This window comes from Gadus chalcogrammus, chromosome 6 (assembly GCF_026213295.1).
Source record: "Gadus chalcogrammus isolate NIFS_2021 chromosome 6, NIFS_Gcha_1.0, whole genome shotgun sequence".
Taxonomy (NCBI): Eukaryota; Metazoa; Chordata; class Actinopteri; order Gadiformes; family Gadidae; genus Gadus; species Gadus chalcogrammus.
The window spans coordinates 2,309,713-2,332,485 of NC_079417.1; the positions used below are offsets into that span (position 1 = coordinate 2,309,713).

The 22,773-nt window shown below is 46.1% G+C and overlaps 2 protein-coding genes across 4 annotated transcripts; both read left to right on the plus strand.

The window, feature by feature from the left end:
• The first annotated feature begins 269 nt into the window (after positions 1 to 269).
• bnipl (BCL2 interacting protein like) lies at positions 270 to 6,092 on the plus strand. Its single transcript, XM_056593344.1, has 5 exons — positions 270 to 517; positions 1,092 to 1,223; positions 3,038 to 3,124; positions 3,659 to 3,757; positions 4,137 to 6,092. The coding sequence occupies exons 1-5, from the start codon at positions 432 to 434 to the stop codon at positions 4,159 to 4,161; spliced, it is 429 nt and encodes a 142-aa protein (XP_056449319.1). The 5' UTR covers positions 270 to 431; the 3' UTR covers positions 4,162 to 6,092.
• Positions 6,093 to 13,052: 6,960 nt separating this feature from the next.
• On the plus strand, positions 13,053 to 21,885 carry LOC130384666 (protein rapunzel-like). 3 transcript variants are annotated; one of them, XM_056592969.1, is made up of 3 exons: positions 13,053 to 13,142; positions 14,524 to 14,601; positions 19,719 to 21,885. In XM_056592969.1, the coding sequence occupies exon 3, from the start codon at positions 19,841 to 19,843 to the stop codon at positions 20,519 to 20,521; it is 681 nt and encodes a 226-aa protein (XP_056448944.1). In that variant the 5' UTR covers positions 13,053 to 13,142; positions 14,524 to 14,601; positions 19,719 to 19,840; the 3' UTR covers positions 20,522 to 21,885. The 3 variants fall into 3 exon arrangements, with proteins under 3 accessions (XP_056448944.1, XP_056448946.1, XP_056448945.1); XM_056592971.1 differs by having other exon boundaries at positions 13,077 to 13,670; XM_056592970.1 differs by having other exon boundaries at positions 13,077 to 14,601.
• The last annotated feature ends 888 nt before the right edge of the window (positions 21,886 to 22,773 follow it).

The following is a 22,773-nucleotide window of genomic DNA, read 5'->3' on the forward strand; positions in this document are numbered from 1 at the left end:
GCCCCCCTCTCTCTCTCTCTCTCTCCTCCCGTGGCTCTCTCTCTCTCTCTCTCTCTCTCCGCTCTCTCTCCCTCTCTCTCCCCGCCCCCACCTCTCTCTCTCTCTCTCGCCTCCCTGTGTCCTCTTCTCGCTCACTAGTCACCCTCCAGAGGCGATGCTGGGCGTCCTCTCCAATAGTATCTCGTCAAAAGGGTCTACATTGAGCTAAGGCTCCACACGCTGACCGAGGTTGTAGTAGCACCTTTCGTTGAGAAGGTGCTGAATGTCTCGGAGGCTGTCTCGTCGTCTCGTCCATCTGCGTGTTCCTGGCATGCCCCGCCCCCTGAAGGAGTATCACCGCGGCCCGCGGGGAGCTTCACTGACTGCGGCGTCGTCTCGTTGATCGTCACGTGACTCGTCCTGTTTGTCCCTTAGGTTACTACGGCGACGGCATGAACGCCATCATCCTCGTCTCCGCGTGCTACCTGCCGGAGAACACGGTGGCGAACTACGACTACGTCATGGAGAACCTGTTCAGGTGAGCACACAGAACACGCACAGAACACACAGAACACACACAGAACACACAGAACACACAGAACACACACAGAACACACAGAACACGCACAGAACACACACAGAACACACAGAACACACACACTGTTCACTGCACTGTGATCCGTACATCCCTGCTGCGTGATGTGTTTCTGGTCCAAACATGAAACCCTGATCCTGTGTGTGTGTGTGTGTGTGTGTGTGTGTGTCTGTGTGTGTGTGTGTGTGTGTGTGTGTGTGTGTGTGTGTGTGTCTGTGTGTGTGTGTGTGTGTGTGTGTGTGTGTGTGTGTGTGTATGAGTATGAGTATGTGTGTGTGTGTGTGTGTGTGCGTGTGTGCGCGTGTGTGTGTGTGTGTGTGTGTCTCTGTGTCTCTGTGTGTGTGTGTGTGTGTGTGTGTCTCTGTGTCTATGTGTGTGTGTGTGTGTGTGTGTGTGTGCGTGTGCGTGTGCGTGTGCGTGTGCGTGTGTCTGTGTCTGTGTCTGTGTCTGTGTCTGTGTCTGTGTCTGTGTCTGTGTGTGTGTGTGTGTGTGTGTGTGTGTGTGTGTGTGTGTCCAGGTACATCGTGGGGACCCTTGACCTGATGGTGTCAGAGAACTACATCCTGGTGTACCTCTGTAGCATGGCCCCACGGAACAAGCTACCCACCATCCGCTGGCTGCACCAGTGCTACACCTCCATCGACAGGAGGTAGGCTAGCCTAGGACCTAACCCTAACCCTACACCTCCATCGACAGGAGGTAGGCTAGCCTAGGACCTAACCCTAACCCTAACCCTACACCTCCATCGACAGGAGGTAGGCTAACCTAGGACCTAACCCTAACTCTAACCCTAACCCTACACCTCCATCGACAGAAGGTAGGCTAACCTAGGACCTAACCCTAACCCTATCCCTAACCCTACACCTCCATCGACAGAAGGTAGGCTAGCCTAGGACCTAACCCTAACCCTACACCACCATCGACAGGAGGTAGGCTAACCTAGGACCTAACCCTAACTCTAACCCTAACCCTACACCTCCATCAACAGGAGGCTAACCTAGGACCTAACCCTAACCCTAACCCTAACCCTACACCTCCATCGACAGGAGGTAGGCTAGCCTAGGACCTAACCCTAACCCTACACCTCCATCGACAGGAGGTAGGCTAGCCTAGGACCTAACCCTAACCCTAACCCTAACCCTACACCTTCATCGACAGGAGGTAGGCTAACCTAGGACCTAACTCTAACCCTCACCCCACACCTCCATCGACAGGAGGTAGGCTAACCTAGGACCGAACCCTAACCCTAACTCTAACCCTAACCCTAAACATCCATCGACAGGAGGTAGGCTAACCTTGGACCTAACCCTAACTCTAACCCTCACCCTACACCTCCATCGACAGGAGGTAGGATAGCCTAGGACCTAACCCTAACTCTAACCCTCACCCTACACCTCCATCGACAGAATGTAGGCTAACCTAGGACCTAACCCTAACTCTAACACTAACCCTACACCCTTATCGACAGAAGGTACCTCCTCTAACCCTCACCTTAACCCTACCCTACACCAGTGCTACACCTCCATCGACAGAAGGTAGGCTAACTCTGGTCCTAACCTTAACCCTAATCCTAACCTTGGCCCTAACCTAACCTTAATCCTGGCCCTAACCCTTGCCGTAACCCTGGCCCTAACTTTCCCCTAACCCTGGCCCTAAACTAACCCTAATCCTGGCCCTTACCTTAACCCTAACCTTACGTGGTTAGGCGAAGCCAAATAGAGTTTACATCTCTTCCAGGTCAGGTGTAAGATTACTTACTTACCGACGGTTGCCATGGCGCACACATTTACATTAAAATGTACATTTAGGGCATTTAAAAGATGCTTTTGTCCAAAGTGACTTACAATAAGGAGGGGGTGAGGGGTGTTTTTAGGAGAGTAAGGTGGGAGAAGGGAGAAAAATGGAAGACAAAGTGTTGAATAAAGTGGTAAATATTAAGCCGCTGCTTTCGTTAGCGGTTGGTGTTGTGATGCGTTATCTCTGTAAATAAGGATGAAACCTACCCTGCTTTCACCCCTAGAATATGGAACCAATTAGCTATCGAACCAATCCTGTTTAATTTCTTATGGTATATGGCAATCTGACAATCTTTATTTGTTGCATCTCCCCTCCGTCTGCTCGTACTGGTTAAGATCACTGAATGTTCTCTTTCTTCGTATAGCGGTTTGTATATGATCTGACTCATCAGCCTGACTCAGGAAAACTTCCCTAAAAGACACAAATACAGTATATTATTCACGTTGAGCTTGGTTAAGACGCAGCTTACGTGAAAGCAGTGCAGCTGAACAAAGATGCATCTAGGAATGACTTCGAACTTAACAGTGGAACGCAGCAAGAGAAGAGACGGATGAATGTCCAACCTGTAGACCCACGGTGTGGAGAGGTCCACGTACAGCAGATGTCAGGCTGTTCGGTGGATGACGGAGTAACAATGCTTAACCCTGGCCCCTCGTGTTCCTCCAGGCTGAAGAAGGACCTGAAGGGTCTTCTGGTGGTGCACCCGGCCTGGTACATCAAGGCCATGCTCACCCTGGTCAAGCCCTTCATCAGGTCTCCTCCATCCCACCGCCGCCTCCTCCTCCTCCTCCTCCTCTCTACATTTCATCCACATATCTGTCAATGGGTGCCAACACTCTTATCCAAAGGGCCTAAAAACACATCCTCATCTCTTTACATCTCCTCGTCCAATCATCTTCTCATCCTCATCTCTTTACATCTCCTCATCCAATCATCTTCTCATCCTCTTACCTTTCCATCTTCTCTTCCTCTCATCTCATCTCCTCACCCTCTCATCTTCTCATGCTCGAGTCTGAGATACCTCCCGTAGCACGTCTAATGGCAGCTGATGCTCCTCTGACCATTCCCTCTACGAGGCTGAGGGTTCGGCCTCTTTCTGGGTTCATCTCTCGGTCTCTCCTTCTGGGGTCGCGGGGGACCCTGAAATCGACCTTCAGGGGGTTTGAGGGTATACTGTGGGACTATTGAGTCCTTTGTGGCTGACTCTGGGCTGAAGGGCTTCGAGAATACAACAGACTGGGCCTGACTGGTTGTGTCGTGTTTTGGCGTGCCCTGTTCTCTCTGCAGTGAGAAGTTCAGCAGGAAGATCTGCTTCATCCGCACTCTGGAGGAGCTGGCCGAGTACATCCCCACCGAGAGCCTGCTGATACCCACACACATCAGGGAGTAAGAGAGCGCACGCACGCACGCACGCACGCACGCACGCACGCACGCACGCACGCACGTCATTGGAAATGAATGGGAGGGGATGCCTGTATTTATACGGGCGTGTCAAGTCAATGTGGCCACAAGGGGGCAGTATAGCACTGTCAAATAAAATAAAGTGTACATAAACAGCTACGGAGCGACAGGCACGGTACGAGGTTGGCGTGTTCATGCTTCAGTGTAGCGATAGGGATCTTAGCATTTCTTTACGCAAAATTATCATTTAAGCGTGACGCCTCAACCGCTTATTTTTCCTTTAGAAGCCATGTTAATATTCACATATTGATGTACTGCTGGTTATCATTGTAACTTTGTGCAAATGTCTTTATTTTTCCTCCAGGATGGACAAGAAGTTGAAGAGGTGAATCTGTGGAGGCTGAGAGGACGCACACGCACACACTCGCACACAGTGGCGGACTCAGACTGTTTGAAGGGCAGGGGCGAAAAAATAAAAAGGGCACATTCTTGCTCTAGAGGACGCATCGTCATAATTTATTGCATGAAGGGGCACTAGAGGGCACCCATTCATATTTCTCACATGTTAAGGGCAGCCAATAAGGTACTTTCTCTCGTAGTCACCACTCTAGAGGGCACTTTTTCAACCTTGGAGTGCGGTGCTGTAAGGACATTAACACGGCGTTATCGAACTTTCTTATCTAGAGGGCTCATCATCATAATTTATTGTATGAAGGGGCACCAGAGGGCACCCAATAATTTTTTTCACATGTTAAGGGCAGCCAATAAGGCACTGTCTCTCGTATTCGCAACTCTTTAGGGCACTTTTTCAACCATAGACCCCCTCCCCCCAAGTCCGCCACTGCTCGCAAACACTTGAAAACTGTAAATAAATGTAAATATGTTTATTATTATTATTTTTAATAATAACTGTAAATATCTATGAAGGGAGGTAATATATTCAAAATGGTCATTTTCTTACATACTTTTCTGTCCATAATTTTACATCTTTAGTAATAGTTTCTGCGTACTTTTCATCATGGAACAAAATTCAGAACATTTCGTTTTTCAATCATTTTCTTCTTACTGTTATTTACAAGATCACAATCTTGCCAAAAGCAAACCTGTCTCTCCTGCTGGCTGTCATAAATAAGTTGTCATAAATTCACAAACACGTGAATTTATCTGTTGTATAGAACTGTTGGTTAGTAGTGGTCAGCATGTCATGCTAGAAGACAGATGAACGTTCGTCTATGGAGTCAACAGAAACAGTGTTTTAAGATATATTCTTAATTGTCATTAATACATTCGTAAAATGCTGGACATGTTTAATGGTCTCATTTGGTAACAATAAAGTGGTTTGGCATCATCATAGTTCATATTTTTCCCTTTAACTGTTGTGATATGTGTACAATGTGTGTGTGTGTAACTTTCAGCCAAGATCGATGAATGTTGAGAGACTGAGCTTTAGATCAGACTTGATGGCCCCTGTCTCAAAGCTGTTCACATATTCAACCATCAATATTCATAGAATAATGTTAAAGGTTGGGTACGCGATTTGCGAAACGCCAGCAGATTTTGAAAATACACAACTCAAATGGTCCTACCCCCTCCCCTTCAACGCTGACTCTGACTCCACCCATTCCAAGTACCTGGACGCGCAATCATGCACGAGCGCGAACAGAGATGCGCGAGAGCGAGCCAGGCTAGCGTAGGTTTTCGTTTAACAACATGGCACTACATTCAGCTGTAAATTGCACCCAGTACCGCGGGAAGTAGGGGTTTTGGGGGTGCTGCAACACCCCCTGTCCGAGGCCCTGTCTTATCACAGAAAACGATCATTTCTAAAAACCAAAGTGGAGATTTCTGAAAACGCCGGTTATGTGTTGTCGTATCAACGGGGAGAAACGGGATTTTAGGTTCTGAAGCGTCACATTATGCACCAGGAAATGCTTAACGTCATGTGAGCATCCGCTGTACCGTATTGGTCCGAATATAAACACAAACCCCATTGTAATACGACCTATATTTGGAAAAAATATTTGAAGCCCAGATCTTGATTTCATGAATAAATAAATTGTATTAATTGAAATAATATACGAAAATAAAAAGGCATAGAATAAAACACTGCATTGCCACTAAACAGTAGTGCAAATAGGCCGTACTGATGTGTACACCAAAGACTTCCTGACACTCCTCTGCCCCGCTGTGTTCGCTCTGGCTGTGGTCGCTCCGAACTGTTTCGGCCCGTGGCAAAGCGAGTCATCCTCGCTGCTGTCCAAGGCATGTTGAGACGCAGCATTTATTTAATGCTCATATGTCCTAGTGCTGAAAAAAGGTTATGTGAAAAAGTGTGAGGGTAGCGGTGGTGCGCTAAACTTGTTCTGTGAGCAGCTGGATGTGAACCATGGTGTGAAGGAAGTGAACGCAACGATCGATTTTCAACTGTGCGCGCATGCACTGGTGTAATTGAGCTGCGCTGCTATATATCTTTTTTATCAATGTGACGAGTTGCGAGTCTAGTGCAGGCCGGGTTTTTTTTTTCCAGCACCCCCTGCTGAGAATACGTTCTCGCGGCTATGGTTGCACCAGATGTTATAAACATTAAACGGTCACATAAATCAATACTATTTTTAGAAAATGTATGTTTGTTTCATATAATTGTATTGGAAGTCCTGGTTTTCACTAGGGTTGCCGCGGTGTGGACATTTTCACACCGAGTAATAGCCTACACTCGTCTCAACACCGGTATTACCGAGTATAAACGGTATAAACTTTGAAACTAGGTCAACCGCCACACAAGCATCGGTTTAGACCCTTCTCGTCCTTCAGTTGCCGCCAACGTTCAAAAGCAGCGCCTAGGATTATTCTTGATTTCAGTTTTTCTCTTTCAGCGTTTTTATTATCAATTACTCTCTGAAAAAGAGTTTTCCTTCTCTTTGCTGGTGGTGGTGGTGGTGGTGGGGATTGTGGCGTCTTGTCTGCCATGGAAATTGTCTTCTACTGCTAGGTCCAAATGTGGATTAACTAGTTCCAGTAGATACCGCAGGATAACAACAAACAGGAGCTTGCTCTGGGTCACGAGCTCTGGGTCACGAGTACTGCACGAAGGGGTCGCGCGCGGGGCGCGGGGGAGGGGGGGAGGGGGAGTGCAGTACGACCGTTTGATTGACGTACTTACTGTCCAATGAAACTCGGTGGCAATGGATATGATTGGCTGGAGTTTTTCGAGCCCTGCACGTTCCACAGATGATTGACAAGTTTAATTTTCATGTCAGTACTTCTAACTCAGTGGCTGTAAGCGGGTTATGATAAGGATTTCAAGTAATTTTGCAAAAATGGCCAAAAAAGCAAATCACCTATGCAACCTTTAATAATGGCTTTTGTTTCGTGTGTCGTGACTCGTGACTCGTGTCAATATTATAGACTCCTTGTTGTCTTGATTGTTAATAAATCGTGTATTCTGTTCAAATAGGAAAGTTTAAAAAACACTAAGCAGCATAGGAGGAACAACGCTGCAAGCGGCAGTAGTAGATCCTTGCCAAGCCAACATAAATCCCGCAACCTTGCTTCAGTTTTTACTCTGGATATTAGTCTGGAAGCAGCCCGATGTGATTAGCTTTGCTGTGAACTCAATACTAATTACTAATTATGTCGTCAAATCATCGAAGCACAGCGAGAGTTAAATGAGTTAATTGGAAACCGCGTCGTGTCGTTTTGGACGCACGTTTTCCCATTAGCTGCCTCTAGTGGCGGAAGTTGTTGTTACAGCTATAGCTTTATCCTTTCCAGACGACTGCCTTAAGGTACGGCCACACCAACCGCGTTGCTCGCGTTAGGGGCGTTGAAAATCGGCATTTTTGCATAGGGAACCATTGGTCTAGGCGCGGTACACGCGTTGAAGCGTTGCGTTGGGGGCGTAGGCGCGGCAGTTGCACGTAATTACGCACGTAAACGCAGTAACGCGCCCAACGCACCAACGCCCGGAGTTCAGAAAATTGAACTTTCAACGCTCCAACGCGTGACGCTTAAGGCTGGTTTATGCTCGGTTACGTAAGCGTAAGCGCAAGCGCAAGAGGCCCTTGCGCGCCCTTGCGCCCCCCTTGCGCGACTTCTCACGTCTTGCGTGCGTCGGGCGATTTTTCTAGACTTGCGTCATTTTTTACGTAAGCTTTTACGCGAGCCGCCCAGCCTGCAAGGCTGTGATTGGTTTGCTGGTCTGGTTACTACTTCCTGTCTGGAGTATCACCCGGCAGGCTCATATACAAAAGCATTAACCTGAAGTGAAGTTAACTTTGCTGCCAACACATTATGTCGTTTTAAAATGTAGAGAGATATGCACATTTATACAACCCCAATGATCAACAACTTCATCACCCCTGTTCCTCTGTCTGTTGCCATCATTCACTGTGTATGGGGAGAACACGATCTGGCACATAAACAAACCAACGACTCCCACAGACAAAGACGTCATTCTCGAGGTCGTCTTCAACGAAAAACTTTCCTCCACATATTACTCCACCTACTGTTCTGGCGGTAAATTGCTTGGCAACACGCGCAACCTAAAAGGGAGCATGAATTGCTTTGAGTAAATTTTGCGCAACAACGTAACACCAACGCTGAAGCATGCAGCCGCCTTTAGCCGCGGTAGCCAATCAGCGTGGAGCTTGACCCGACGTCACTGGCAGAGAGTAGTGAGCTTGCACAGAAGCATACGGCCGACATCTTTCTTTTTTCTTCTGGGTGGAAATAGTAACATAGTTACGCCATTAAATGCGTTTATGGAAACATTTCTAGCGAGAAATGTGCATTTTACTTTCATAATGTTCGCTCAGTGAATGTGAAGGATGTTTGGTTTGATAGTTATGACGAAGAGGGAACGCTCCGTTCACTTGCATGGACAATGGACTCATCTAGCTGCGTTGGCACGTTGACGCGTTGGAGCGTTGAACCACCACACACTGGTCAAGCGTCAGGTTAAGGCTGGTTTATGCTCGGTTACGTAAGCGTAAGCGCAAGCGCAAGAGGCCCTTGCGCGCCCTTGCGCCCCCCTTGCGCGACTTCTCACGTCTTGCGTGCGTCGGGCGATTTTTCTAGACTTGCGTCATTTTTTACGTAAGCTTTTACGCGAGCCGCCCAGCCTGCAAGGCTGTGATTGGTTTGCTGGTCTGGTTACTACTTCCTGTCTGGAGTATCACCCGGCAGGCTCATATACAAAAGCATTAACCTGAAGTGAAGTTAACTTTGCTGCCAACACATTATGTCGTTTTAAAATGTAGAGAGATATGCACATTTATACAACCCCAATGATCAACAACTTCATCACCCCTGTTCCTCTGTCTGTTGCCATCATTCACTGTGTATGGGGAGAACACGATCTGGCACATAAACAAACCAACGACTCCCACAGACAAAGACGTCATTCTCGAGGTCGTCTTCAACGAAAAACTTTCCTCCACATATTACTCCACCTACTGTTCTGGCGGTAAATTGCTTGGCAACACGCGCAACACGCGCAACCTAAAAGGGAGCATGAATTGCTTTGAGTAAATTTTGCGCAACAACGTAACACCAACGCTGAAGCATGCAGCCGCCTTTAGGCGCGGTACTCGCGTTGTCCAACGCGAGTAACGCGGTTGGTGTGGCCGCACCATTATATCTAATAGAGGAGGTCTGCATGCATCCACATTGTAAAGCACATCATCTCTAAAGATTAAGGTCACCAGATGTTACTGAAACAGTGCTTATTATATGCTTAAAACCACAGAGGAGGAAATAATAGAAATACACACATACATTTTAATGCCATTTATATCCTCTTTATTAATGATTGATCATTGTGTATTTTCATCGCCTCAGCGGTGCAGTGGAGTGCACTCTGCATAACCCACTGGAGACCACGGCTCAATTTCTGTGGAAAACACAATATCTTTAATTTTAAACGTAATGCTATCATGTCTATTGTCATAACCTCAGACATAGTTAAAATAGAAATCTCAGTTGGAAGTGGAGAGACCTGTGAGCTATCCCCCAGGAGACCGGGGTTCAAGTCCGGTTGATGTCGTCGGTTGGAAGACTCTTATATCTATTTCAAGCGAATAATAAAGTCAAGTATAACCTTTTTGATGACTTTATCCGGTGTCTTGGTGGTGCATTGTTAAGTTCGGAGGTTAACACTCTAAACAGCTCATGTTCGCATCTCCGGAAAAACGTGAACAGGGGTGACACTGTTGTTATATATTGGTCAACATGGAAAAAACATGAGGGGTAATTCTGTTGTTTTTTATCGACCGTCATGAAATAAATATAAGGGGTAACACTGTCGATATTTATCCATTAAAACATAGGGGGTAACACTGTCGTTTTTATCAAATGAAACATGAGGGGTGACACTGTCGTTTTTCTTTGGTCGTCATGAAAAAAACCATAAGGGGTAACACTGTTGTTTTTTTATTGGTCGTCATGAATAAAAACATAAGGGGTAACACTGTTGTTTTTTATTGGTCGTCATGAAAAAAAACATAAGGGGTAACACTGTTGTCTTTGTCAAATAAAATATAAGGGGGAACACTGTCGTATTTTATTGGTCGTCATGAAAAAAACCATATTTGAAAAAAAAAAAAATTGTCCTTGTCAAATAAAATATAAGGGGTAACACTATTGTTTTTCAACTGTCATCATGGATAAAAAACATAATGGGTAACACTGTCCTTTTTATCAAATGAAACGTAAAGGGTAAATGTCGTTTTTTATCTGTCGTCATGAAAAACCCATAAGGGGTAACACTGCCAAAATGTATCGAATAAAACATGGGGGGTAACAGGCAGGCACCACACAGAACCACTATCTCTGTAATGTCTTCTCATGGGGAATAATAACGGTAATCTTATCTTATAAATACAAACTCCAGCAGGGAACAAGCCGAGCATACAGGAGGCTGGTCAGAAAAGAAGTATTCATAACACAATATAATGTAGCGTTGTTTAAATAGCACAGTTCACACATGTAATATTGTTGAGAGAAATACATGAAAAAGTAATAATATTAATAAAATAAGACAAATAAGACTAACTATTATTGACCATAAAAACTAACTTTGTGTTAAAGGAGTGTTCTGTGTCTGTATCTCTTACACCCTTCTGATGATGATTTGTGTTCCAACTGGTTCAGTGAACTGGTCCCAGTGCCCATTCAAACTGGTTTGGTGAACTGGTCCCAGTGCCCATTCAAACAGAATGGGGTTGACCCCTCTGGAGTTCATCCCAGAATGAGCTTGAATTGTTGTCAATAGATCAGATAAGGTTATGGTTATGTGGTTATTATTGTTACGTTTATTGGACCGTTGTTAGATCAAACAGTTAGATATTAAGGTTAATTCGTGATATGGTCCTTGTCCAGAAGTAAAACATCCATGGTTTTGGTTAATCCCCGTCTCCTCTTGTAGGTGTATCCAAACATTGGGCAGATGGTGATCCATTGACACCCATTCTATTCTAAATGTGGGTTTAACAGTTCTCCCAGCTGTACTCTGGTTTCGTTCAACATACATAAGCTCCTGAACTGCCCTGGCGTCTAGCTCCAAGAGTGCCCACAGACAAACCTATTCACAAGTTAACATTCTGTGTGTAAATGCCCCTGGGCAGGAACAGACGCTGAGACTGAGCGGCAAGCAGGTCAAAGTCTTGAATGTTGAATGTCAGGAGCATGTTGGTGAACTTTGCATCTAACTGTTAATATGTAATGCTACAGCTGTAGTTACGAAATAGACTCATGGCTCAGAGGGAAAAGAGGGAAGTTAGTGTTCAGTCAACCTCGTTATTACATTTATACAACCAGGAACCCAGAAATTCATTTTGATTCAGAAGTGAGTGTGTTCTAATCTGTTAAAACACACAAACTCCAACACAGAATTGACAATAGTCCCACTACCTAAAACGCAGCCAACATCTTCACCCAGATTTTAACCGATCACCTCCATCTCCTCAGACCGGCAAGCTGGCACAGTGGAGCGTGAACACAGGACCTAAACGTGTGATTATGTGTCTGTGGGCACTAACGGAGATACCTCTCTAGCCTGGGCGGTTCATACACAGCGACATGTGATGGACGAATCAAAGACACGACAATGAGAGCTTCTAAACTCTCATTCGGAATAGAATGGATGTCAATTGAGATTGTCATTATGTTATTTTACTCTGTCCTGGGTCTGTTCTTGCCCTTGACTTGCTGTTGACATCGCAGCTCGACTAGGGCCGGAGGCTGAGTACGATGGGGTAGCGCTCGGTCAGAATTGGTCCCTACTATTACCGAAACTTATTTCCCATCTCTGACTTCCTGTGAGCTGAGTAGTCAGTAAGCGTCCCTGTTGAAACACTTATACAGACGCCAGCCGGAGGAAGAAGAGGAAGAGGAAGTTGATGAGGAAGAGGAGGAGGAGGAAGATGATGAGGAAGAGGAGGAGGAGAAAATGCGTTCCCAAACAACATCAAACGCTAGTAAACCTTTAGGACCACAGTCCCTCTCTGTCTGAGCCTGAACCTAATTGCTTTTTGTCTTGTTTCATCAAGTTGCTTGAAAACTAAAGATCATCATAATCCTCCATTCCCCCCTCCCCAGACCCCAATTTGAAAATAGTGACATGTTTTTATTTGTTTGGTGTCGCTGCTGCTCTAGTGTCCAGGTGGTATGATGACGCATGCATATTTGAATTCAACCAATGATACAAAGAAGACGCATCAACTAGTTCAGTTTACACATAATTTATTACAAAAATGTATGTTTCCAAACTCACCAGAAGTCATGTCGTCAGCAAATATGAAACAAGTGGTGGAATAAATGCTAAGAAGGAAAAACGCTAAACATGGCCATGCAATGGTTATGGTATTAATCTAATATTAACTCTTTTACGGTGCTTTATACACTGATGCCGTATTATTCTAATTAAATGGTGATGTATTTGTTCAGTTGTTTTGCTATGTATGGTAAATAATCCAGGCTGACAGAAGACCCGCAGGGCGTGGTTCGCATCCCGTCTAGACGTCGCGCTGTGGATCTGCAACAAAAACACGTTACACGGGTCCATGATGACGAGAATCCACCTGCGTTTCTTATGGGAAAACATCGCCTGGTCGTGCACCCACCGACGTGGGGGGCGAATCTGCTCGTCTTGTGCACGCCTCGTGGGGTTGATTCTGAAACGTGGGACGCTGGGTCTTGACAGCTGCGCAGCTAGTGCACAATAGACCCACACATGCACACGCACCAGCTGACACAACATTGCGCGCCCCCGCCCCCCCCTCACGGAGGGATGACCCTCTGAACGGAGCGCGCAGAACCTACGCAGCGAGACGCGAGACGACACGCGTTCCGGTGGATTATCATAAAGCAAAAGGTATAACTCCACCGGTTCACTGATATTGGACCAATCATTCTCCAACTCTGGGCTTTATTCGCAGGAAAGCGTCGTGCGCATTGGGGTGTGTGTGTGTGTCGTCTAGCTCCCCCTCAGCGTGTTGCCCTCAGGTGGAATGCGGGTAGGGGGTCTTACCCGAGGTTCAGGTCTGGACATGCGCCAGGATAGACGCCTATCTATAGCCTGTGTTTTCCTAAACACCGTCTCCCCCCCCGGAATGTGAGCGTCATCACCGTCCTCGTACCAGGATCTGAGGACCAGGATTCTGTCCATCCTACAGTTGAGGAAACGTTTGCATATCCTGCTGATGTTATTATGGGCAAACACTGACTGCGACCAACCGGTTTTTTGTCGCTATCCGTTTTTACAGGCTTCCTAAACTTCAATCTCGTGTATAGCGATCTTTTCGAAGTATAATTTTATATAGGAGGAAGAGGAACAATACAAGCTTTTTTAAGGAACTTGTTTTGCGCATGGGTAAAGCTTATTCAATGTGTCTCATGTGAGGTACGAAATAGGCATTTATAATTTAATAATATTTGTTTGCCGTAGACTACCCTTATTAGTACTTCCAACAAGTATAATATAGAGACCAATTATTGTTGTTGTTGTATAATAGACCGTTTATATTGAACCTATACAAGCTGCAGGTTCTTCCGTTTAATAGCCTACCAGTGGCCTTTGGTGCAAGTTTTCTATTGGCTGTTCTTAAATATTCTATTTCTCAACTATGTCTCTAAACTTACACTATTAGTTGAATTTCAAGATAATTATTAGCATAATTACCTTCTTAAGCAGAATAATTGGTTTATAAAGCCTTCTGGAGATCGTCCTGTCTCTTTTGGGAATACCTGTGCACTTTTGGAGAGGTCCCGAATAAAACCCTAACTCGGTCCCTGCTAGTTTGGAATCATTATTTTTTACTGTTTTTTTTGCGGTTATTTCCGCCCAGTTTTTACTGAAGGGGTATAAAGATGCATTTTTCAAATGAATACTTTATTTTGTTTGTCATATATAGAAGCTGCAGGGCATGGCAACCTCTCAATACGCACCAGAAATTCTCTGGAAGTTTGGTTACGCGCTAACTGACAATCGCTCTTGTGTTTCAACTGTATGGCTGGTGGATGGGTCAGAATATGTTGAGCTGTTAGACGGGGGGATTGTCTATTTGATGAAGGGGATAAAATAATTAAAATAATTAATATTTCATTTAAAACTGACATCTAAAATTTGGGGTCAATTTTGGAACCAAAATGGATATATTTGGGCATCTGGGGGCCTAACAGCCCTGTAGAAGTGGTTTAATCCAATATGGACACCCCTACACATTCAACATACATGGAAGTGTCCTTCATTGCAGGGATTGCTGGGAAGAAGAAGGAGGAATTCGAAAATAGGACTTTGGAGAGGCAGACATCAGGAAAGAAACTCCCGAAAGGTAAGCAATCCTCTTCCTAAAGTGCTCACAAGTTACCAAAGATCGGAATGGGGGTAATAAACGGCCGTTATCCTCTATATTTCGTGAGGAATAAGGAGGTTTTCAGGTGAACAGTCAGTGTAGTGAGCCAGGGGAGGGTGGGCCAGCTCAGCAGAGGTTGCCTCGGAGGGAGCGCAGTGGCGCGGCTAGGGGGAGCCAGAGCGGCGCGGTAGGCCTGCAGCCTCGGGCCGCCATGGGGGAGAGCGGGCGGTGGGCTCACGTTCATTACCGAAGGTGTGTGCGGGGTAATGAACGTCAGCCCACCTTCAAGGGGGACTGTCTTGTGTGTTGATACTGTGAGTCAGTTATTGTTGAGATGTGATTAGAATCTGGGCTGCGCTACAAAGGAAGCTAACATGTCAGTCTCTGTGGAAATAACATAAGACGGGTGTGACAGGGATAGACACTTGAACATCCTCTGAATTTGTGATGCATATGCACATTTAAAGTGGTTTTAAAAAGGTTTAGTGTCAGATCATAGGTAGAATGTGTTTGTCTTATCACTACTATGATCATAGAGCCATAACATCCAAGATGGCTGCTCCAGTGTGGCTGAGCCGGGAGCCACTTCCTGGGTATATACCAAAGCTGCTTCGCATACAGTCCTCCTCTCACTATGACCCATCCTGTGACTGCCTTCTGTTTACCATAAAACAACCTCTGACCTTAAGGGAGTTTGGACTAAGGTTCACCCTCACTGGTTAAAATGAGGGTCTGATCTCTTTAAGGGCCGCAGATTGGGGACACTGATTGAGTAACTGTCTTGAATTGTTTGGCACTTAATTGTATTACTTTTAAATAATATTGAATAGCAATAATGAGAGATGGCAAAACACATTGGTCACAGACCTTGAATTATACAATTTTATGTTTCTACTCTGATGTTGCAGAGGTCGATGAGATGGACATGAGAAGACTAGTAAAACAGGAAGGCCTGGTTTTGCTGTGGTTTGCGATTCTGATAAATCAGACATGTCGGTTACGATTAAATGGAAACTTGGCACATCTCAGACTGACAAACCGAAACCTATGTACTGGTTGTGTAACAAGGGCCGTAACTGGACTTCTGTATATTTTGTGCCATTTCATAGAAAATGTAAATGTCACAACATGTACATTCATCCATTTTACCCGATCATTACCTGGCTTTTAGTTTTTGTGTGGAGAGGAGTCCGCTGTCGTCGTGACGATGACGATCACAATCTGTAGAAGCAGAAAACACAAACATCATGGTGGTTAAGCCAAATTAAGTTTCACATAGAAACAAGTGCATTTACGGTTGACGGTGTTTAGCTGACGCTTTTATCCAAAGCAACTTACAAGAAGTCCATTTGTCAGAAGAAAGAGAAACAACAGTATATCGCTGAAGGTACTGTAAGAATGTTCATAGAAACTAGTGCCAAGCACTAACAATTGTTAGGTTAAAACATTGCCACTGGAAACAAGAACATTTTGTGTCTCCCTTCAACTATTTCTGTCAACATCACACAGTTGGTCAAATTTATTTTATACATTAGGCCTTTTAGGGAAGTGCAATATGCTCCATTTGACTGTACTAAATTTACTGATGTGCGTATGTTATGTGTTAAATAGTGCTGCAGATGTCTGGTTCAATGTCTGTTGTTGATTATATGTCAATATGCCTCTACTGTAGAATAAATTGCCTCTCGGGACATTAAAGTTTTCTAAGTTTAAATGTTTCAGGACAATTGATTTCTCTTGCTTACCCTTTTCTCCCCATAACTTTGTGTTAAATGCTTTTCACTTCATGTAATCATGTGAAGGAATAGGTCAAACGTTTGCCTCCCTTTCGGCATCCCTTGTCGGTCCACAGCCAAGGTGCTGAAACCTCCAGTCGCTTCTGGTATATTTAGGGTATCTGCTGCCCCCTAGCGTTTAAACATGGTCACAACAATCACAGATGTTGTTATGCTACATCTCACAGCTAGTTCTTCCACGTGTCGCAACAACGGGGTTTGCGCATTGAAGCGACTTTGTGGTAGGTGGTACAGGCTGGCGTGTGGTGTAGTTTTGAATTTTGTTGAGACAGTGCTTTCGCAAGACCACTGTCGACAGCGACGAGGTGCTCTACATCAGCCCAGATTTACGCACTAATGTAATGACGCCTTCTTTAAAACGTTCAGCCGACCGAGGATCTGCGGGATTCAACCGTGTTACCGGAATAATGGAACCATCTTCCACGAATCCCTTATTTCCCATTAATAAATTGCCATTTCCCGGTGTTTAAGGGATTGTTTTAACGGCTATGGCGCGTCTTCTGCGCACCCACAACGTCGATGGTCCATCGAATGCGCGTTTAAAATCATTATACCTTCTCCAAATCGGTTTGAAACCAAATCGACCGTACACACGGCCGTTCAAATCGGCCACTATTTTGCTAGGAAACAAGATACTGTGTTGTCCCTGTAGTGTGTGTGTGTCTGTCTTGGTGGATGTATCGGGGCAGTTCTATGAATGAGTGCTACGAGCACACTAGCGTCTCTGCTGCTGTAGGGAGCTATCGGCCTGGCCGTTGAGATGCATTGGAGGCGGACTGGTGCTGAACGGGCTGTTTGGGGAGGGAGGCCGGCCTACTGCTGTTCAGAATGCTACTCGGGGACGTTTCTCCATTGTGGGTTATCGATAAGCAATGGTTTAATTTGTAACAACTGAACTGTATCAAATGCTGAAACAATATGATATCCAAGTAGTTACCAACTATTTTGCAATACTTAAGCAAATATATAAATACTTTGTAGGCCTGTTGCCACAGTTACCGCCAGCCCCATTTAATTGAAGTATGAACGTTATTAGCTGTTACTTTCTTGTTTTGGAGACATGAAATCCTCACGCCCTTAGGTTAGTTTAGACAACAAAGAAACAGCAAGCGTGTGTGTGGACACTGAACACATGCAGGCATGTGTCCGGTCGACTCAGAACACAGCTGGGACCGGCTGCCTGGGGTAGACAGCTGTCCATAATGGCCCGAGCATGACCAGACACCAGTCTACTGGGTGTACTGGGACCTGGTTGTAATGCACTCCCACTGCGTCGTAGATTAGTGTCGCAGAACACATTTGTGCTTTCCTCACGTTGTCCTGCGACCTGCGACATATTTGTCATAGCTGGGTTATTATTCACGATACACCACACCTAAACATGAGTATCGTAGATTCGTAGTGCATGTGCCCCATCCTCATTCCACAGCTGTTGGTTCTCTCAGTGAAAGGTCGGTATTTTAGTCTTTGTTGTCGTGTCGGTTGGTCATTGTGGGTCCTAACCCAACTGCTATGCATGAAAACTAAGATGACTTTTGGGGACGGCGATAGACCAATCAGCACTGTGGGTTTGTAACACCACGCCCACACCGTGCCCATGTATGGTGTTGGTGTTGTAGCCTGTTGGCTGAGGCAGCTGTCACACAAGGACAAGTGCTCAGTCGCCTGCTGTTTCACACGGTAAGAGTCTTCACTCACTCCTTCTAGCTTTACCTTTTTGGTTCTATGTACATTTTATATATTTATCATTTTTGAAAATTGAGAATATTTTTGAGTATAGCATAAGCATACTATATATAGCTTATACCTTTTTGAGGTTTGTGGATGTTTTTATATTTTTTAAGTTGAAAGCCCTATTAAGTATTTTACATTTGTGTAATGTTTTTAGTTTTTTTTGGCATAAAATGCTTTTGAGAACAACAATATCGCTTAAAAAAATAAATTTTCCCGCGATAAAAACAATACATGTATATCAATAACCTGTCTCTCTCTCTCCTAGGGGACCGCGTCAACAACCTCACTAAAGGCCTCGCTTCAACCCAAACATCCGTCCTGCTTCCCCCCATCTCCTCCTCCTCCTCCTCCAGCCCTCCCCCTCATGACGCCCTCGTACCCCCGCGCTGCTCCTCCTCCTCCTGACCCCACCGGGGGCGCTGTGGGCCTGGAGCCAAGGGGCGGGGCCCGCCATGTGGACCGGCAGGCCCTGGAGCGGGCGTGGCTGGACGAGCTCAGCGCCACCTACGGCGAGCGCGAGGCGGCCATCCGGCGCCAGTACGCCGCCGCCTGCCGCGCCCTGCTGCCGGCGGGAGGCCACGCCCCCGACCACGCCCACGCCCGCGCCCGAGAGTTCCGCCAGGCGTTTGAGCGGGAGAAGAGCGAGCTGGGCCTGGAGGTGCTGTACCGGGGTTTGGTCGGCGGGGGGCGGGGCCTGGTGTTCGGCCGGCCCCTCCTGGAGGTCCACCGGGAGCTGTGCGGCGGGAGCAGGGTCGCCATGGAGACCAGGTGCGCCCACCTGCTGGGCGTGCTGGGCATGGGCCTGGCGGCGCTGGCGGCGTACACGGCCGTAACCGAGGACGACCTGGAGCAGGTGGCGCGGAAGTGGGCGCCCAGGGTGGAGGAGGTGCGGGCGAGGGTGGAGGACGTGCTGCACGCGTGTAGCTAGCGCTGATGCTGGCGTTGATGCTAACGTTGGTGCTAGCGTCGATGCTAACGCTGATGCTAGTGCTGATGCTAACGCCGATGCTAACCTTGATGCTAACTCTGGCGGGAATATTTGAACAAAGAATCTTGTCTTATCATGTACTTGTTGTTACTTGTTTACTTGTTATTATATTATATATTTTCTTATTAATTTATATTTTCAAAGCATTCCTGGTTGATCTTTAATAAATATTTTTGCTGTCATGTTTTGAGTGAATTATTCCTTCCTTCTACACAATGTCAAATAATAGTAAAGACAATTTCAAGGGTTCAAAATATAAAAAACATGTATGAAATATGTCATCATGGATCTGAATTTGGGTTGATCTCGGATACTAAAATCTAATTTATCCAGTTGTCATGCCAATAATCTTCCAATAATCTTGAAAGAAGGGTCGTATTTTAGCCTGGAACTACACTGATGCCAGTTTTGTCAATCTAAATCAATAACAATGGAAGAGGTTTATAAAAGGTTTAAAGGAGCGATTCTGTTTCTTTATTCATCATAATTATCAGTTTCTTACTTTGAATTGGGGGAACTACTCTGTTTTAACGTTTGTCTCCTCTCTCTCTCTCCCCCTCTCACCCATCCCTCCGTAGCTCCAGTCCATCCCATCCCAACGAGAAACCGCCACACCCTGACTCCGCCCCTCCTTTCAACCACCACACCCTGACTCCGCCCCCACCCTGACTCCGCCCCCTCCCTCCACCCACCAGCCACCATGTCGGAGGAAATCCTGGAGGACCGCGCCAAGCTGAAGCAGGGGCTGATCAAGGTGCTGGAGTGCGTGGCGTGCATCTCGTCGGCCGCCGCCGTGGTCAACCCCATCTTCGGCGTGGCGGGCTCGCTGATCCGCGTGGTCCTCCACCAGGTGGACGACGAGGACATCCGCACGCTGAAGCGCGAGTTCGGCACCGTCAACCGGTCCCTGGACGCAATCACCCAGCAGAACCGCGACACGCTGCTGCGCATCAAGAAGGAGACGCTCGACGGCCAGTACGGCGGCGTGGAGGAGAACCTCCGCCACCAATTCCGCCTCTACATGAAGTTCGTGGAAGCGCCCGCGGGCGCTCGCCAGCGACGCAAGGACGACTTCGAGGAGGGCTACGGCAACGACCTGGGCGACCAGAACCTGCACACGCTGTACGAGGGCGTGGTGGGCCAGACCAAGCTGTTCAGCCGGCCCGTGCTGGAGGTGTACCTGCACTGCTCGGACTACGACCGCGCCACCATGGAGAAGCTGTGCACGCGGCTCACCTACCTGTTCTGCATCGGCCTCATCGCCCTCATGGGCTACGCTGCCGTCATCGGCGACGACGAGGAGTCCCTGGGCGAGGAGTGGGCCGAGAACATGAAGCACGTGCAGCAGAAGATGCAGGAAGCGCTCGGCAAGTGCAAGTGAGGAGGAGGAGGAGGAGGCGGTCCTCTCGTCTCGTCGTCTGGGATTTTCCCCTGCTAGGAACTGTGCTTGGCTTCTACCTGTCCCGGTCTCTCTCTCTCTCTCTCTCTCTCTCTCTCTCTCTCTCTCTCTCTCTCTCTCTCTCTCTCTCTCTCTCTGCGCTTCTCTCGGTCCCCTGCGGTTGTCCTCTCCTGCGCGAGCAGGATGTCAAGCTGAGGTGGTCTCCGTGGAGACGTGAAGGCGTGCTGGGGCCTCCTCTCTCTATCCGCTGGTCTGCTTCTCTATATTCTAGGAGGGGGGGGGGGGGGGGGGTGGTCGGAGATGTGGACTACGTAGCTTCTCTTCAACTGCATCATGTATACTCTGGCTTTCTTTACCCCTGACTTGAACGAAGCGGGGTTTAGCGCCCTCAGGTGGTGGTTGAGTGTAGGACGTCGCTTTGACCAAACAATGCATAACCCGAAATCGCAAAGGAAAAGATATATTCCTAAACTTATTCAGCCAGTTCACGGCAGCACTTCGACAATTTTCCGTCCATAGATATATGATACTTTATATACACGTGTAACTGCAGAGGTCCAACGTTTAAATATCCTCGTCTTTTTCCAACCGCTTTTATTTTTTTGTCTTTTTTTTATTGTTGAACACAAAGGATTGGGTCAATAAAGAACACGTTTGTTACTGGTTTATATTTGAGACAGCTACAATTCAACACATGCCAAATGATTGGATTCAAATCGATTTTTTTTAAATACATAAAGTTATATACACATACAAGTTAAATAAAGTGCATTAGCTGTTGACATAGTTACAACGCTATTAGGATGGGGGAATAAGTTACGAACCTCTTTGTTTTGTTGAAAATGCCATGTTGGTGAATATTCATTATTATATTTTTTATGATATTTGTTGCACTTGTTGTACGCAGCACCCTGAATAAACAGTATAACACAACAGACTGGATGACTTTTTGAAGTTGGTTTTCCATTTTCTTCAGAGATTTGAGATTATTGAAGAAATGGCGCCACCATGTGTTACCTAAGCGTCTCGTTCTAGGACTTCTAGGAATGTCGCCTGGCCACGTCCCCTGGGACCACTATAATTATAGACAGAGTTTGATCAACCGTTACATCTTACGCCATATCTCGTTTCGATCTACTAGTGTTATAAATATCTATTTCTGGATTTATTTTTAAGGCCTATGACCCATTTTGATTCAATATTTACCAAACCAAAAAGCCAATCCAAACGCCGTATCAATCACCTGCGTTCAGTTTTCTGTCTTCACATCACTAGTAATAGTAGCTAAACTTGCTTTCCCTGATGGGATTTTTTGGGAGTTTGAATTACAAGTATGCCTAAGCCTGTAGTGTTATCATTTCGATTCGCTAGACATATTTTCTAAATGCTTATATAATCTTATAAATTGTTATCTACACGAATTATGACGAGAATATCAGTTTATATTATTTTAGGTTTAACATATTTTCTCTTGACAATTTAGGATTATTGATTCATTAGGTATTCACAGAGTATCTCTGGAAAGCTATTGTCAATGTAGGAATTATTAACAGGAATTCACAGAATATAACCATTATCAATGTAGGAAATATAATTTCGTATTGAGATTTCTACAAGGGGCAGAGACCCTGTTGTTCAGAAGCCGTCCACCAGAGTGCGCCACGGACCAACTGGTTGAACACCACAGCGCTGTCGGGGCGCCTGAGCGCTCAGAAGCGCTACTGTTCCCTAAACTCCCTGTGCGAATCAGTGCTCCGAACGCTGTGCTACGTTTGCGTAAATGATCAACATTCGGCGAATCCTTGGTGCAAATCCTCTTAGATAAGCTGTAGTAGGGCCTACTGGGTGGTAAGAATCAAAATAATAAAAACAGGTTCAGCGCCACTGGTGTGCCCCTCATTCAACGTCCAGAAAAACTGGTAAAGTCTAAAGATCTTCAGCACGATGGACCACTTCTCTGCAGTGGCGACATTTAAAACCAAACGACAGGCCGTATAGGAAACGGGTAAATATGTCTTACCTGCGCTTTACACCAGGTGCGTCATTCTCCCCCAACGCGGACGAGGCGTGACGTCATGGATCTCAGTTAACAGAATTCACTTGGAAGAAAGCACGCGGGAATCAGATTACCCATCGAATCAATTATAAAATTGATCAATTAATACATAATAATAATTCAATAAAAACAACAACGCCTACATGGAGAGATGGTCTGTCTAACGTTCTCCGTGCGC

Coding starts and splice junctions, on each gene's coding strand:
- bnipl (XM_056593344.1), top strand. CDS start 432: ATGAACGCCATCATCCTCGTCTCCGCGTGCTACCTGCCGGAGAACACG. Junction 518..1,091: donor GTCATGGAGAACCTGTTCAG/GTGAGCACACAG, acceptor GTGTGTGTCCAG/GTACATCGTGGGGACCCTTG. Junction 3,758..4,136: donor ATACCCACACACATCAGGGA/GTAAGAGAGCGC, acceptor TTTTTCCTCCAG/GATGGACAAGAAGTTGAAGA.
- LOC130384666 (XM_056592969.1), top strand. CDS start 19,841: ATGTCGGAGGAAATCCTGGAGGACCGCGCCAAGCTGAAGCAGGGGCTG.